The sequence below is a fragment of the Squalius cephalus genome (assembly GCF_949319135.1).
Source record: "Squalius cephalus genome assembly, chromosome: 15".
Classification (NCBI taxonomy): Eukaryota; Metazoa; Chordata; class Actinopteri; order Cypriniformes; family Leuciscidae; genus Squalius; species Squalius cephalus.
Window position 1 is genome coordinate 2,939,464 of NC_137136.1, and position 18,634 is coordinate 2,958,097.

At 38.4% G+C, this 18,634-nt stretch overlaps 1 protein-coding gene across 2 annotated transcripts; it reads right to left on the minus strand.

Moving 5' to 3' along the window:
• Positions 1 to 401: 401 nt before the first annotated feature.
• Positions 402 to 16,546, minus strand: LOC307172771 (free fatty acid receptor 2). Of its 2 annotated transcripts, XM_079895362.1 has the most exons (3): positions 16,527 to 16,546; positions 8,205 to 8,235; positions 402 to 1,797 (listed from the first exon to the last, which is right to left on the minus strand). In XM_079895362.1, the coding sequence occupies exon 3, from the start codon at positions 1,767 to 1,769 to the stop codon at positions 786 to 788; it is 984 nt and encodes a 327-aa protein (XP_079751488.1). In that variant the 5' UTR covers positions 1,770 to 1,797; positions 8,205 to 8,235; positions 16,527 to 16,546; the 3' UTR covers positions 402 to 785. The 2 variants fall into 2 exon arrangements, with proteins under 2 accessions (XP_079751488.1, XP_079751487.1); XM_079895361.1 differs by lacking the exons at positions 8,205 to 8,235; positions 16,527 to 16,546 and adding an exon at positions 7,047 to 7,086.
• Positions 16,547 to 18,634: the final 2,088 nt, after the last annotated feature.

Genomic DNA, 18,634 nt, shown 5'->3' on the forward strand with positions numbered 1-18,634 from the left:
GACAGACCTGCTGTGAGATGCAAGGTTGTTAATCAGTGGCATATGCTTTTGTTGAAACCATCCGTTCACATTATTTCAGCATATTTTTTAAATAATTGTTTAACAGCTACACTGGTGGTGAAAAACTACATTACCCATGATGCTTTACAGAAAAATACACCAATCAGAGTTGCAGCATGCAAATGGTGCCAAAAGAGCTTGCAGTACTGTACATGCATATATTGCAATATTTTATATGCATATTTTGCATTACACTTGAAATATATGGTTTACTTTTAATAGATATATTCAACCACTTTAAGTAAATAGTTTTGTATTTTTCCATTGCCTTTAATTCGACTGTCATTTGTAATGCTTCAGAGTTTCTTGTTCTTTCTTTTTGTCAGATTTTTTAAAAAAAATTTTTGCTTTAAATCAAAGTTTGTAATGCTGTGATTCACCTCGTAGCTTGATTCATGATATTTAGTGCTTTAACAAAAACATTTTAAAAAAATCCCTATGGAAAACATGAATGGAGAAAATACTTCCGGAAGTATAAAAAATGGGAGGGTACCAATGCACTCAATAGTGATAGTAGTCCATTATACAGGTCCATTAAGCTGATGCCATGCAGTGGCACATCAGAACTACAGTCAATTGCTTTGGACTGATCAGCATGTGCTGACATCGCTTGACTGCAGTCAGAAGAAAATCCAGAAAAATACTGGCCCAAATGGTGCTCTTCTTCAGTATCCTCAAAGATTGAGTCTCATATTCATTGCATTCATGCAATCTAGCTTATGGTGTTACAGGGAGCTGTCGGTCGTGCTCTGAGTTTTCTCCTCAGTACTCGAACAGCTCAAGAGAGGGCAGTAGAGAATCGAGCGGCAACAGGGCATGAGCAGCCGCCTCGTCAACTCCTGCAAGACGTTCTTAAATGTTCCTCTGAGTGCCGAAGACGAGAAGTAGAATATGAAAGGATCAAGGCACGCATTAAACGTGCTGGTGAGCAGAGCTTGCACCCGCCAGCTGGGGCTGTAGTTGCCCACGTATCCAACCACATGTGAGATGTTGTAAGGCATGAAACAGATAATGAAGACCAGAAGCGTTCCCAACGCCATCCCGATGGCTCTATATCTCCTCTTGGCGTTGATGTTGGGCAGATTGGAGAGGATGTGGATGAATCTGATGTAGCAGAAGCAGCAGATGAGGAACGGCGCGAGGAAGAGCACTGCAAAAAGCTCCATACGAACCGGCAGGAGGATCTTGAGCTGTTCGGCGCTGAATTCTTCATAACAGGTGTTACGCATGGATGGATCGGTGAAGTTGGGATTTGAATGGTCGTAATATTGCATGATGTAGACAATACTACAGTGCGCCATGGAAACCACCCAGAATATGACGCTGGCTATCACGGCATTTCGAGGGTTGCGTTTCAGCTTGTATTTAATGGGGAAAGCTACACCCAGGTAACGCTCCACGCTGATGGCCGTCAGGTGGAAGGTGCTGTTGTAGATGGTGGAGTAGAAGACGAATCCCGACAGCGGACAGAGGAAGTACGGCATCGTCCATTTCATGTTGGCCGCCTCCACCATGCGAAACGGCAGGAAAAAGAGGAAGATCAGGTCAGAGATGGTTAAACTGAGTAACAGCACGTCCATCGGGGTGGATCGCTGCCGCACCTTCTGGAAGAAGGTGTACAAAGCCAAAATGTTGGCTGGAAGGCCTGTGATCAACGTGAATCCGTAGACACCTAACACCAGGTTACTGAGACCCACCGTCCACACCATTGTCACTGTAGATGCCAAGTATGCAAACCTGTACGAGAAAAAGAAAGATTTCATTTAAGATAAGCATTTTAACCTTGCATGCAATATCAAAAGCGCACTACAAGAAAAGCATGTCAGTCGTTTTAACTGCATAATTGCAAGATTCAGACTCCCGCGCAATACCCAAAGAAACCATGCATGTTAGCGATAAACTATTGCGTGCTCACGAGAAACTATTGCATGCTCACGAGAAACTATTGCGTGGTCACGAGAAACTATTGCATAGTCACGAGAAACTTTTGCGTTCTCACGAGAAACTATTGCATGCTCACGAGAAACTATTGCATGCTCTCGAGAAACTATTGCGTGCATGCGAGAAACTATTGCATGATCTCGAGAAACTATTGCATGATCTCGAGAAACTATTGCATGATCTCGAGAAACTATTGCATGCTCTCGAAAAACTATTGCGCTCACGAGAAACTATTGCGCGCTCTCGAGAAACTATTGCGTGCACGCGAGAAACTATTGCGTGCTCACGAGAAACTATTGCATGCTCACGAGAAACTATTGCATGGTCACGAGAAACTATTGCATAGTCACGAGAAACTTTTGCGTTCTCACGAGAAACTATTGCATGCTCACGAGAAACTATTGCATGCTCTCGAGAAACTATTGCGTGCATGCAAGAAACTATTGCATGATCTCGAGAAACTATTGCATGATCTCGAGAAACTATTGCGCTCACGAGAAACTATTGCGCGCTCTCGAGAAACTATTGCGTGCACGCGAGAAACTATTGCGTGTTCACGAGAAACTATTGCATGATCTCGAGAAACTATTGCATGATCTCGAGAAACTATTGCATGATCTCGAGAAACTATTGAGTGCACGCGATAAACTATTGCGTTCACGAGAAACTATTGCGTGCAAGCGAGAAACTATTGCACGCTCTCCAGAAACTATTGCGTGGTCATGAGAAACTATTGGATGCTCTCGAAAAACTATTGCGCGCTCTCGAGAAACTATTGCATGATCTCGAGAAACTATTGCGCGCTCACGAGAAACTATTGCGCGCTCTCGAGAAACTATTGCGCGCTCTCGAGACACTATTGAGTGCTCACGAGAAACTATTGCGCGCTCTCGAGAAACTATTGCGTGCTCGCGAGAAACTATTGCGCGCCCTCGAGAAACTATTGAGTGCTCGCGAGACTATTGCATGTTCATGAGAAACTATTGCGTCCTCGCGAGAAACTATTGCGTGTTCTCAAGAACTATTGCGCGTTCACAAGAAATTATTGCGTGCTCATGAGAAACTATTGTGCGTTCTCGAGAAACTATTGGACGCCTACGAGAAACTATTGCGTTCACGAGAAACTATTGCATTCACGAGAAACTATTGCGCTTTCACAAGAAACTATTGTGCGTTCTCGAGAAACTATTGCGTACACACGAGAAAATATTGCGTGCACACGAGAAAATATTGTGTGCTCAAAAGAAACTATTGGATGCTTACGAGAAACTATTGCGTTCACGAGAAACTATTGCGTTCACGAGAAACTATTGCACGTTCACAAGAAACTATTGCGTGTTCACAAGAAACTATTGCGTGCTCACGAGAAACTATTGCATGCTCACGAGAAACTATTGCGTTCACGAGAAACTATTGTGTGTTCTCGAGAAACTGGACGCTTACGAGAAACTATTGCGTTCACGAGAAACTATTGCGTTTACGAGAAACTATTGCGCTTTCACAAGAAACTATTGTGCGTTCTCGAGAAACTATTGCGTACACACGAGAAAATATTGCGTGCACACGAGAAAATATTGTGTGCTCTCGAGAAACTATTGTGCGCTCTCGAGAAACTATTGAGTGCTCACGAGAAACTATTGCGTGCTCTCGAATAACTATTGCATGATCTCGAGAAACTATTGCACGCTCTCGAGAAACTATTGCGTGCACGTGAGAAACTATTGCGCGCTCTCGAGAAACTATTGCGCGTTCACAAGAAACTATTGCGTGTTCACGAGAAACTATTGCATGCTCACGAGAAACTATTGCGTGTTCACAAGAAAATATTGCATGATCTCGAGAAACTATTGCGTGTTCACGAGAAACTATTGCGTGTTCACGAGAAACTATTGCGTACACACGAGAAATTATTGTGCGTTCTCGAGAAACTATTGGATGCTTACGATAAACTATTGCATTCATGAGAAACTATTGCGTTCATGAGAAACTATTGCGTTCACGAGAAACTATTGCGCTTTCACAAGAAACTATTGTGCGTTCTCGAGAAACTATTGCGTACACACGAGAAAATATTGCGTGCACACGAGAAAATATTGTGTGCTCACGAGAAACTATTGAATGCTTACGAGAAACTATTGCGTTCACGAGAAACTATTGCGTGTTCACAAGAAAATATTGCGTGCTCACGAGAAACATTTGCGTAGTCACGAGAAACTATTGTGTGCTCACGAGAAACTATTGGATGCTTACGAGAAACTATTGCGTTCACGAGAAACTATTGTGCGTTCACAAGAAACTATTGTGCGTTCTCGAGAAACATTTGCGTAGTCACGAGAAACTATTGCATGCTCATGAGAAACTACTGCGTGCTCACGAGAAACTATTGGATGCTTACGAGAAACTATTGCGTTCACGAGAAACTATTGCATTCACGGGAAACTATTGCGCGTTCACAAGAAACTATTGTGCGTTCTCGAGAAACATTTGCGTAGTCACGAGAAACTATTGCATGCTCATGAGAAACTACTGCGTGCTCACGAGAAACTATTGCGTTCACGAGAAACTATTGCACGTTCACAAGAAACTACTGCGTGCTCACGAGAAACTATTGAGTGCTCACGAGAAACTTGAGAAACGTTTGTGTGCTCACGAGAAACTATTGCGTGTCAAGAAACTATTGAGTGCTCACGAGAAATTATTGCTACTCACGAGAAACTACGTGCTCAGTAAAAACTATTTAGTGCTCACGAGAACCTATTGCGTGCTCTCGCCTTCTCACTCAAGTTAATGCACAGTGTTGATACGTCTTCAGAAGTGATAAGTCTTTAATTATAGTAAAATATTGTTTTTGAAGAAGCAAGCTTTGTTTATCCAACTGTCCTGTACAGACACTGTAAATTTGACAGCTAATAAAAATATTAGGGTAGTTAAAGATAAGGTAATTTATTAATGTCAACAAAAATTGTGTACAAAACATCTGAGTCTGATAAAACCAACTGTGTGTGACACATTCAGTGTGCAGTGCTGGCTCAGGGGTCAAATAATTAAGGCGGCACAGGAAATGCATCATGGAACCTTTAGAGATATAAGATAGTGTTGCTAACAAGAAATGAGTAATAAGGTCCTTATAGTCATTGTTGATCAATAAATAAGCATGTACAGTAAATGTTTGGTGACTATGTCTTCTTTCAAAATAACAGAAATATTAAACAGCCATACGTATAAATACTTTAACATTAAGGCTGCATGATATATTGAAAAAAAATTGCAGGGCAAACTGGCAAAATACTGTACTATAAAATACAATTATTTATTTATAAATACATTAATATTGTTACAATCAGTGTTGGGGTAATGCGAGTTATGTCATCAGATTACTTTTTTCACGTAACTAGTAAAGTAACATTACAACAAAGTTACCTTTTCAAATAAGTAACAAAAGTTACTTTGTTTCCCATTTACTGACTGACATCTCTTCTGTCCTTATGTTGAGAAGAATCGTGAGTAAGTGCAGAAGTGTGCGCTGGTGAACATGATACTTATTGTACTACTAGATTAACGTGAGCAGTCATTTACTAATCTCACTTGCACAGAAACCGATTCAGTATTCATCAGAATGAATAAAAACAGTGAAATGCAAACTCAGATTATTACGCAAACCTGCGATAATTAAACAGGTCTATGTATTTAATCTCATTTTATTAACCAATGTCTTTGCTGCAGACCTTCGATGATCCAATTAAACCTTTGTGTTTCAACCAAAAGTTTGTTTGAGCTACGGTGTCACCACTTTTGGTGTGAAAGGGCCTTTACATTTGCCAAAAAACGTATGTTTTTAAAAAACAGACAAGCCCAGACTACGTGAGAAAAAGTTTTTAAAAAAAGTAACACAATGCATTATTTTCCATAAAAAGTAGCTAAGTAACGCAGTTACACTGAAAAAAAAAAAAAAAATAAAAAAATTTTATCGTAAGTGGTTGCATTCAATTGATTTTATCTACAAATGCATTAAGTTGAACTAAAATTGATTAAGTTCAACAATGCATTTGTTTAAATGTAGATAAAATCAATTAAATGCAACCACTTACGATAAAAAAAAATGATTCATTTCAACTAATCATTTTTTTCACTGTACCCTGACAGCAAAATAGTGTCAGCCCAAATCCACGTTTACCAGATGTGGGCCGGATCTTGGCCGATACTATGTTGCTGTCTGGGTAAGGAGTAACGCAATATTATAAAGCATTATTACTTTTATAAGTAACTTACACAAACACTTATTGCAATATGTTTCTTATTTAATCATTATTATTATTATTTTATGGTCAAATTGAATGGGTGAAAAACAGTAGGAATGTGGCCTATGTCTCTCACTCTCTGTTCAATTTTGAACCCTTTAAAAAAAAATTAAAAAAATTAAAATAAAATAAATACAAATTATTTAATGTATGCAGATTCACTCCCCTTCAAAATCACCTCAGTCTAGAAATATTAATTATTTCCAAATAGACTTATCAAATGAATTTGAAAAAAGCCCCAAATATTGCGTGTCATTTTACACCCCCAATATCATGCAGATCAAATGTAATGTAGTTGTGAAGGTGTTATAAGTGATATTATTATTTACCTAACTCTAACTTCCACACTAAACCTAGACAGACTCTTAACTGATCGAAATTCTTCACCACAAAAAAATGTCTAACACTTTTCAAGTCAGAATTACGATGTGATCGTAACGGTGTTAAGTTGATTTTGGTCAGGAAAAAATGGACATGGGCAATATCATATTAGACAAGCAGACAAACAGGCTTTTAACATTTATGCATCAGCAGATTACGTGTTTAACTGATGATTTATCTATGCATTTTATCTTTCCCATGATTCATGTGACCCCAGAGAATCCCCAAACTTAAAAATGTTTGTGTTAGCCTTAGAAAATGATTTCTGTTGATTAATTTCAGAAGTATCATGGTACCATTTTAAAGGTGGTTAATGACACAATCTCAAACTACACAAAAACGGAAGAAACATAATTAATGTCATACCTTAAACCAGTCCAATACCACAGACTCAGAAGTGACTGTCTTTTTCTCACTCACACAGCTTTTTATAAGGAGATCATTATGACATACACACACACGTATAATGACACAACAGGAAAGTAGCAATACTTCCTGTTTTACTCCAAGCAAGTGTAATCATTATACACTCACGTTTGCTTATTCAAATATCAGTAAGAAATTAATAATTATGTACTATAAAAAATGAGTATGTATAGACCTTATGCATCAGAGAAACAAGCACGCAGGCATCTTTAGAATATTATCTCTGAACATTTTTGTGGTAGGCTAGATCTGTAATTTTTTTTGGCAATGCAGTCTAAGAGTAATTAGCTGGTGAAGTGGATTTACTTATATGTAGAGTTAATGAAAGTTATCATGAGCATTATAATGTTTGAAGCGGATCTCATTTCAAATGCCAGTAGACCAGGAAGTGGTTAAAACGAGTGGTTAATTAAATCCGTAAGATCTCACCTTCATGCTGTGGGAATACAAACTGGAAAACGAGGGCAGCGCTGAAAAGGGGCTACATAAGGTATATATGTATGCGAGTGTGTAAATTCACTGTTTTCTGTTGTTTTGAGTGTTGTTAGTTGGGTTGCTATGCTGTTGCTAAAGTGTTTTGGTTGGTTGTTTACTTGCAAAAGAGTGAAGAGTTTCTCTATGATGCACCAAAGTTTAATGCTAGAGACAGTATTATTTATGCCTATGGTATAATGCTGTATTATTTTAGGCTATTTTTAGGTTTCATTTATCTGCAAAACTAATAAATAACAATAAAATATGTCTGAAGTTCTCAAATATGACTGTGCAGTTCCCTAGTGAGAAAGCGTTTGAGACGTGATCAGATGCTACATTGCTTTACGCATTTCCTCTTTTGCAAACTCAGGATTTTACAATAGAGGACAACTCGGGATTGTGTAATGCTGTACAATGAAATATTTAACATTTTCAATATATATGACTTGAACTTTCACTTTTAACTAAACTAGTGAAACTATTTAAGTCAAACCAGTATTTTTTCCCTGACCTCTTAGAGATTATGCTGGTGTTTTGAATATATTGTGCTTGACCTAAAAAGTGAAGCGATTCACATTCAAGCTCATGTCAAAGAGATAGTTAGACAGGTCATTATTTACTCACCCTGATGTCGTTCCAAACCCGTACAGCGCTTCTGTGTAAAACAAAAGAAAGAGTTTGGCTGAAACACTCTTCAGTACAATGAAATGAGGATTGAATCTGGACAACAAAACACCATAAACGAACCATAAAAGTGCTTCATATGACTCATGCTCTACATTTCAAGTCTCCTTGGTATATCTCATATGATATAGCTTTTATGTGAGGAACAGTTAATATTAACTTCAAATCATTCCTGCCATCCAATCTCATTCCTGCATGCATATATTCAAATTGTGAAGATTTTTGTTCCTTGCACTTGTGTTATTTTAAATAAAACTGAAATAAATATAAATTAAAGCTAAAAAGATTTAAAAAAAAAAAAATAAAAAAAAACTTTAAAAATACAAGTATTACAACTTGAAATGAGAAAATGTAAAACTGAAAGCCAACTCAAATTTTAAGAAATAAAATATAAATAATACTAAAATAACACTGGTTCCTTAAATAAATAAAACTATGTGGTGTAAAGGGTGTGTATGGGTAAATAAAACTACATTATAGGCCTGTCACGATCATGATTTATTATTATTATTTTATTACATTTTAACTATACACATGTAACATATACTTTACCATGTAACAGAAAACATAAAAAAAAATCAATAAAAAAAAAATCAACAAAAAACAAAACAACAACAAAAAAGCTTCTCGGTATATTGATATTCAGTATAATGATATTCTTCTATCAACATCTTTCCAAGCCCCACAACGTTTTAAAGGGGTGATACAATGCCCCTTTTTACAATATGTAAAATAAGTCTCTGATGTCCCCAGTGTGTGAAGTTTAAGCTCAAAATACCCCACAGATATTTTTATATAGCATGTTAAAGTTGTCACTTTTTGAGGCTCAGTAAAAACGCATTGTTTTGTGTGTGTCCCTTTAAATGCAAATGAGCTGCTGCTCCCGGCACAGAGGGTGGAGCTTCAACACCTGACGTTTGTGAGGTGAACAACTGGCATGCAGGGGAGGTGAAAAAACATCTGTCATCCAGATAATCAATGGAAATATTCTTCTGACGGACAACCATATGTGGAAATTTTTATCTGTGTCTTAACCAATCAGAATCATTCAACCTGACATGATGACGTATAGCTTAGTGACCTGTGTAGAGTATAATTGCTGTTGTTTTGTGAATGTACGGCATCAGACATTGTCTCCTCTGAGTTCAGACATTAAATTCTTAAAGGGATAGTTCACTTTGAAATTAAATTTTGGTATGTTTTAGCTTACCTCAAGGGCATCCAAGATGTAAGTGTCTTTTTTTCCGCAGTAGTTTCAATTTTGATATTTTTAGGTCAAACCGTTCTTGTCTGTCAGTCATATCATGCAGGTCTGTGGTCACTGTCTCAAAGAGCATGCACAGAGAAATCCAAATTAAACAATTCCCCATCGTCCAAATTAAACAATTCCCCATCGTAAGTACACATTGATGGCCTAAGACACGAAACGAGCGGTTTGTGTGAGAAAACGAACAGTATTTATATCGTTTATACCTCTTATACACAGCACACGTCCAAGTGATCTGAGGGCGCGCGCGCTTCCTAGTGTGTGACGTGTGCGCAGACTGGTGCATAGATATATACACTAGAGGTCACCTTGGCTACGGCAGTTCTTAACGAATGCCGTAGCCAAGGCGACATCTAGTGTATATATCTATACACCAGTCTGCACCAGATCACTTGGATGTGTGCTGTGTATAAGAGGTAAAAACTATATAAATACTGTTTGTTTTCTCACACAAACCGCTCGTTTCGTGTCTTAGGCCATCAATGTGTACTTACGATGGGGAATTGTTTTAATTTGGACTTCTCTGTGCATGCTCTTTGAGACAGTGACCACAGACCTACATTATATGACTGACAGACAAGAACGGTTTGACCTAAAAATATCAAAATTGAAACTACTGCGGAAAAAAAGACACCTACATCTTGGATGCCCTTGAGGTAAGCTAAAACATACCAAAATTTAATTTCAAAGTGAACTATACCTTTAAATTCATTGAAAGTCTTTGGGATGTGCTGGAGGAGACTTTACACAGTGCTGGACTCTTGCATTGTCAATACAAGATCTTGACCAAAAAATGATGCACCTCTTGATGGAAATAACATCACAACATGTACTGACAATGCAAGAGTCACACACTCTGTAAAGTTGTTTTGACATTGTCATCCTGGAATATGGCCATGATGTTTCTTCCTACATGGTTGTTTTGCCAGGCATTGTATAATAATATAATAGGCCTGTGATTTATGTTTTAATGCTACAATGTAATAACATAACATATAGGCTAATATAATATTCCAGTATGGTTTATGTTTTAATGCTGTGAAAATTAATGTTTTACAATACATTTATATAATATAATATGTAATATAATATAATAAAATAATGCAGTTTTATTAAACCCACAATGTCTTCATTTCATATGAAGGAAGACATTTGACTATCATTGTGTATTTTTTAAATAATATTTATGGCATTACTTAAAGCGCTTATTTGGATGGCAAAATGTGATTGAAATTTAAACGACGCCATTGAGGTTAACTTAAACATTTTTAGATTTGCTAGAATAACCACGATCAGACGATTTTGAGATTAGCTGGAATACTCACGATCAGATGATTAATCAAAAACCACAGCAATAAATTACTGACAGTTTTCATTTTAAATTCTGGGCAACACAAGGCTTCAAATAGCTCAGAATAAGCACACAAGTTGTTTAGAATTCTTCTTTTTTTTTTTTTACACTTTATTTAGATGGTCCACTTTGACATTGTATAAGTTGAATAAGTTGACATGTAGTTGCTGCAAAGTTACATCTGTAACGTCTCAAGGTTGAAGATGAAGTTCCAGGCAAAGATCCAAAATACTCAATATATTTATTTAATCTGAAGAATATTCGAAACAGTGTGCGTGCACAGACAGAGTGCTAACAACACAAACATTGACCGACAACTGAATAGTGAAAAAGGGAGAACTTAAATACACAGACAGATGAACACAAGACAGGTGATGCAAATGATGATGATGAACAGGTGGGTAATGGAGGGAGTGAGTTCAGGTGTGGAAACAAGGAGGATTCTGGGAACTGTAGTGATGACAACAAGACGATGACAGACGGTGAATGTGACAACATCTAGTCTGTCTGTTGGGAAGCATAAAAATAAAGTGTTAGCAGATATTAAGCAGCGAGTCTACTAATACTCTGACTGCTATTTGACATGGAGTTGCAAAGTTACTTATAGTTAGAAGACTGATTAAAGTGGACGGGACCATCTAAATAAAGTGTTTGAGAATGTAACTGAGAATGTCAAATGTGTAGGCTACTTAGAAATGCAATGTAAGTCGCTTTGGATAAAAGCGTCTGCCAAATGCATAAATGTATATGTAAATGTAAATGTTTGGAGCTTGATAGCCATAGTCAGAGTATGATTTATTGCACGAGAGAGATCATGGGCCCTATCTTACACATTTTCATTTCATTTTCACGTCCTGCGCCACGTTGTTTAAATAGCAAATGCATTTGTGCGCCCATGGGCTGCTGGTCTGAAAATGAGGTGTTTTCTGGCGCATTGTTGGCGTGTCACTATTTTGAGGCAACAGAAATAGACTGAGCCATTGACCAACTGAAACCTGGTTTAAAGTCAATGGCGCAATATTTTTTTTATGTGGCGGGTCCACAACATGCACTCTGCTTATTTAACACACAGGGACACACAGCAGCACACAAACATGCCAAATATTTAAAATCAAAGGATTACAATGTAAAAGATTATTATTATGTACATAAATATATGGTGGAATCTGGCTTGTCCCATAGATGATCTGCTTGCACACTTTTACCTCGCGCAGACGGCTTTGGTCTTTCCACTATCAAATTCCGTCATGTAAATAGCGAATCCGCCATGGCGCGAGCACAACTGGCATTTAAAGGGAATGGGAGATGAGAATCTGATTGGTTTAACACATGTAAATCCCAAAACACACCCATTACTCATTAAGAGAATAGGGACAACCCTTTTAGACCATGCACCGGGAGCACCGACCATTTTTCCCGTCGTTAAACTAGCAAAAGTGGATTCGGACGTGTACTTGTGCCGTGCGCTTTAGACCATGCGCTTAGATCGTTAAAATAGGGCCCCATGTCTTCAAAATATCTTCTTTTGTGTTCTACAGAAGAAATTAAAATCACACAGGTTTGAAATATCAGAATTTTCATCTCCAATCCTGCAAACTCCCAGAGAACGTCTCCGAAGGGAAGTATTGAGAAAGACATCCAGAAGCACTTCTGCCACGCAGAAAAAGCCACCGAGAGCCTCTTCAAAAACGAAGGTGAAGGTGAGAGGAAGTTAAATGTGACAGGCTCATCATGTCACAATGAATATCTGCCTGCCGTTTAATCAGAGATGGTGGCAATCAGCACCGCCTCCTCTGACATTTCAGCAGATATGCTTTGTCCCGTGTGCTGAAAGATGAATCTATGTGATAATTAGACTGTCCTGTTCTGCATCTCGCCCTATAATTACCCGGAGATCTGCTGTGTCTGTGAATGAACAGGACCATGTTTATCAAAAGACACATCTGAATGGCATTTACATGCGCACCGCGTGGACTGCTGATTGATCCCATGATGATTGTGCATCAGCAAAACGGCCTCATCAATCAGGACATCACCAATACTGTGCAACGACCGTCTCATTAGGCCTGTTTGTATTTTTAGTGATGTTTGCTCAAGTTTAAAATCAGGATTACTGATTTAAACAAGCACCGTACACAAATGGAGAAAATGTGATAGGCTACTACTTTTTTTTTTCTTTTTTTTTTAATTAAACTTAAAGGGAAAGTTCCCCCGAAGATGAAAATGAATGAATTTCTTTCTTCTGCTGAACACAAAAGATGATACTTTGAAAAATGACAGTAACCAAACAGTTGTGGGGCACCATTGACTTCCATAGTATTCCATAGTATTTTTCCATACTATGGAAGTCAATGGGGTCCATAAACTGTTTGGTAACCCATATTGTTCAAAATATCTTCTTTTGTGTTCAGCAGAGGAAAGAAACTCATACAGGTTTTGAACAACTTTAGGGTGAGTAAATGGTGACAGAATTTTTATTTTAGGGTGAACTGTCCCTTTAAGGATCTTTCAAACCAAGAACAACACCTATAAAGATAACTATTATCATACACATCAGTGAACCATATTGTTCTGTTTATTATAAATATGCACCACTTTTAATGGTCGAGCTCGAGGACGGATTCTGATTGGCTCAATGTTTTCATCTTTCATCAGCAGGATTTCCTCTGTGTACCGTCATTGTTATAACTAATATAGTTGTGGTGTGGACATGGCCACAGCCAGCTATGAGGTTACCGAGGTCCAGACCTGGGTATTTTTCTGAGGTATTTTTCTGGGTATTTTTCTGTAAATAATAAATGTTGTAAATAATTGCCTAATAATAGCCTAAGTATTAACACTACTTTAGTGCTGCAGGGATATTGCACAGCACCAAGATCTTCTCATCTGAGCTGCCTCATTGGTCTGTCACACCGCTCGTCAACGGCAAAATATTTGACATGGCCAATCAAATCAAAGTATGTTCTCGAAGTCTCGACTGTCCATTTAACGGTCATAAAGTGCTTGATGTAAGTAATATTTGCTAAACTAAACATTTCATATTTGACAGCTGGTGTATGGTAGAAATGTGAAACGACAGACAAAGATATTAAGGTAAACTAATAAACTTGAATAGAAATGTTAAACGACCGACAAAGATATTAAGGTAAACTAACGTTAATAAACGTTTGTCTAATTTCGCCATTTTGAATTAAAAATAGGCCTTAACGTGATTTATATAATGTAATAATTAGTAAATGTCAATGTGAGGGGACAAGAAACATTAACGAAGCCGTTTTCATCAGATTAGGATTCAGATTAACGTTACATATTGTGAATGTATTTGATAAACTTAATTGTAGCGTTTGTATCCTTCAGTAGCCTACACGTGTCTAAGAAAATGATTACTAAAACATATAGGCTAAATCAGTTGACCCTATGTTTACTCTCTTTACTGACACAGACGAAAATGAAAAGACTTAAGTTTCAGTCAAAGCTCAGCTTTAGGAGGGGAAGAGACGAGACAAGATAAGGAGACTGAGAGATAATGAAAGAGTGAAGGAGATGAGGAGAGAGCAGGTATTGACAAATAATATACTGCTTACTGACATTGTTTTAAAGCTCTTTTTCCATATTTTTATTTGTTTATTGGTCTTCAAACGTATTGAAATGCACACATGTAGTTCAGAGAAATCAGAGAATTTTCTCTGGGGAGCCCCCGAACCCCCCTAACTACCCATAAAACCCTTCCTATGGCCCTGGGTGTGGACTCTGCTAGAATGATTTTTTTAAACTACACCGTTATTGCTATAAAGGATCGTTTACATAAAGAATGTTAACTAGGTATAAAGATAACTATAAAACAATAATAATTAGCCTATATTAGCATCCGCACGACAATGTTCTGTTTATTCTAAGCACATGCTGCCACTTTAAATGCTCGAGCCATTCAAAGCAGGATGGATTCTGATGTATTGATTGGCTCTCAATGTTTTTATTGCTCATCAGCTAAAAAAAAAAAAAAAAAAAAAAAATGTTCTGAAACTGATTCCAAGCGATATCATTCCTCTATGCAGTTATCGTTATAGTTATAGTGTGGACTCATATTCTTTTACATTTAGAATGATGTTTAAAACTATGTTTTTGTTATAGCTGAGGGCTGTTCAAAACATTGATAACTATATTAGTTACCATGCCTGCATTAAAGCAGATACTGTACCACTCAGAACACCCTAGCAACCGCTTGGAACGTTCTAGCAATCCACAACCACCAAGAAACATCATAACAAACACCCATTGCAACTGCATAGCGATGTTCTTGCAACCACTCAAAACAACATAGCAACTGCTTAGCAAATACCACATTATATGTCTTAGCAACCCGCCTAATAAACACCCTTAATAGTTCCCAAGCAAAATTTTTGCAATCTGCCAAGTGGTAGAAAATGTTCCCATCTAGTTCTTTCTGGTTACATTTTCAAAACAAAACCACTGTTTCCTTTATCTAGTGATGAGTAGATATGCCATTGAACTCATGCTGAGCTGTTAGAGGACACAATATTACATCTCCTGAAAAATATGTAATATTTTACTAACCCTAACCCTGTAATATTTTACTTTTAATATCTACTAACTCTAAACTCTTTGGTCTGAATGCAAAGTGTAAAAAATTCATCTAATATTGTGTGGTAGGTTTCTTGAACTATTTTATTCACAATAACTTATATATGGCACCATCTTGTGGCCTCTTTTGATTTACATCAGAAGGTTAAAAAAAAAAAAAAAAACATGCAAATTTTCTCTTAAATGCATACTTCACCTAAAAAATAAAAATGTTGGTCTTTCCAAACCCACATGACCTTCTTTCTTCTGTAGAACACAACATATATTTCTTAGAACATCCAAACAACATTGACATCCAAAGATTGAGTAATAGGATAAAGGTAATAGGATTAACTTACTTTATCGGATAGGATAAAGTAAGTTTAGGCTAATTGTCATTTAGCATTTTATTACATTTAAAATGAAATGTATTTAAAATAACTACATGCCCCAGTTTATCAGTCACTCCTGGAAATTTCTGATTTAAGGTCTATATAAACTATATGTGTTTGAGGAAGCATTTAAGTGTAATATCTGTATTGTGCAGTGGAGATCTTTATCTTTATGCCTCTGGAACATACTTTCAAATGCCAATGAAAGCTTATCAGGAAGTGTCCCACATATGCGGATTCCCCCTATATCATACAACAGGAAAGTGTGTTGTTTCAGACGCCTCTGCCACAGGAAAGACAGATGAGCTCTTTATAGATACTGTGACAAAGAGCATGCAGGCTAAAAAGAGATGCAGCTTTTGCTGAAGTGGAAGTAGGGCAGAAAAGACACAAACTCACGTTTAAAGTTGACAGTGGTGCTCAGGATAATACAATAGCAGCAACAAATATACGTGATGTTTATGCCCATTATCGTATCTAGTAAACTCTCAGGGTATGCTCTCAGTGCACAGAAAGCTGAAAAACTCACATGTATGCACAATGCACAAAAAACTATATTCTTGTTACACCCTGCTCTCAGGCTACAACACAAAGGACTGTGTATGAACTTTTGGCCCTGTAGTGATTAAAAAACAAAACTGCATGCATTTTGCATTTTGCTTTTTGCTTACTCGGGAGGCTCCCTTGATGAGCTGACACCAGCCCTTTCTATACGTTGGACAGCCTTCTCCTGAAGCGTGGGACCTGGTTTTCTTCGGTTCTGGAGAGATTGATGCAATGTCAACTAAAACCTCCAACCCTTCCGTGCTTGGTCGGAACGAGGACGAGGTGGGTGCCACTTCAGTAACCTTCGGGTCAACTTCAGGAAAACGTTGGGTCAGCCCAAGAGCAGCTTTCAAGAAAATGGATGGATGGCTCTTATCTGTATGCAGGCCACCAATCAGAAGCCCCTCAATTTAAAGACCGGTGCCGTTCTTCCCTGAAGTCCATGAGGAGTTTGCACGGCCATGCTCCCATCTCTCAGCCCGAACCCGTGCCAAGGGAAACAACCTCCTCTTCTTGGTCGATGGGATGGACAAGTGGGGTTATGCCCAGTCGCTTCCTTTCAAGGAGGCCATCACTGCACACCTGTGTCCGTCCTGTGCATGGAAATCCCCGTCTCTTCCTTCAAAGCCATGTAGGACTACTGCCCACATCTCTGAGAAGGCCTACGGGGTGCCCGGACATGCAGCATCTGCCCTCCATACATTGGCGATTCTTCAAGTGTTCCAAACGTTCCCTCTGAGTCTTTACGTGAATGCTCTTGCTTGGTCTAAAGATTCTGAGGTATTTGCGCTTGACACCCGCCCTATAGCGCCATTGCAATGCAATAGCACTATTCAATCAGGCTTCAGCATTTTCGAAGAGAGGGAGTTTCCACATAGCAAAAAATTGGATTTATATGCCGCCAATTACCATGTGCAATATCAATATGCCGCTGTCAAACTCTTTTTAGTGCTATATTCTAATGCACGTTGTACCATTTTTTATTACATTTTTTTGAGCCAGTGGAACAGAATTTTGTTTATATGTGCACTCAAAATTTACAGTTAATATTCTCTCTCTCTCTCTCTCTCTCTCTCTCTCTCTCTCTCTCTCTTTCTCTCTCTCTCTCTCTCTCTCTCTCTCTCTCTCACACACGTAACTATAATGTAACAGGCAGAATCTCAGTCAAAAGTGCCGCTTTCGAGCTATTAGGGGCCAGCGATTTGAGTGCTTATGTCAAACCATTAAGCCGTGTTTCCACCGAAATTACCCAGAACAATTTGTCCCAGGAACTTTTTCCCCTAGACCTGTTGCTGTCTGCGTTTTCACAGCGGTCTAAAGTTCCATGAAGATTAGGCAAATTAGTCCAGTGACGTAGGACTGCGTGCTACTTTACAGTTCCCACTGGATTTCATCCTCTGAATTTAAAGGAGCATTTCACCCGAGGGAACATTTATCTTTATTGAAAGTGGGTCATATATGTAGTCGAAAAGTAAAATAAATTTTGAATTTGGTGCCTTCTTGACCGAAGAAAGACAGAAAGTAACTTTAGGGTGCATTTGTATGAAAGACAACAACTCCCACAATGCACCACATTGCACAGCTCCGCAAGCCACTCCCACTTATCCAGAACAGCGCATATGAGGTATCCGCCTATAAGAGAAATCAGTCTTCCGTCTACAAGGCTAGCTACCACCAGAGCTTGAAATTCATTTCTCACAAAATGTCTAGTTAGTTGGTGAACTCATTAGTGAATTACTCCTCATTTGTATTTCTTTTGAAATGGTGAATTATTGCATGGTACCGGGATGTTCAGTCAGGACATATGCGGTGCGAAACTAGGATGGTTCACAACACAAACGTCCGTGTCCTCGTCTGATTCAGAGATTTTGTCCAGGAGAAATTGCCATTGTTGAAATTCTTTGCAGTAGACAGACTCTAGCTCTGTGTCCGTAGGCGCACAGTGAGAGCACAGGCACCACCAGTCCGCCCCAGCTCGAGCCAGTCCGCTCCAGGTCTTCTGCCTCTTGTTCCTCCATCAGCCTCCGCTGCTCTTCGCTATATTGCGGCTCGTAAATGTAGCCATGAACATCTGATTCGAGCATCAGACTTTCGAAATCCTCTTCTTCCATATCATATTGAGTACCTTCCGCCATTGTCATAACTTCACATCTGGCTCCATAGTGCCTGTTAGCTTAGCTTCCAAACAAGATGGAGGATATTGCTTTTAGTTTCAGAAAGTGAAGTCCCACCC

What these genes read in the sequence shown, in the direction of transcription:
- LOC307172771 (XM_079895362.1), bottom strand. Translation starts at nt 1,769, where the DNA reads ATGGTGTGGACGGTGGGTCTCAGTAACCTGGTGTTAGGTGTCTACGGA.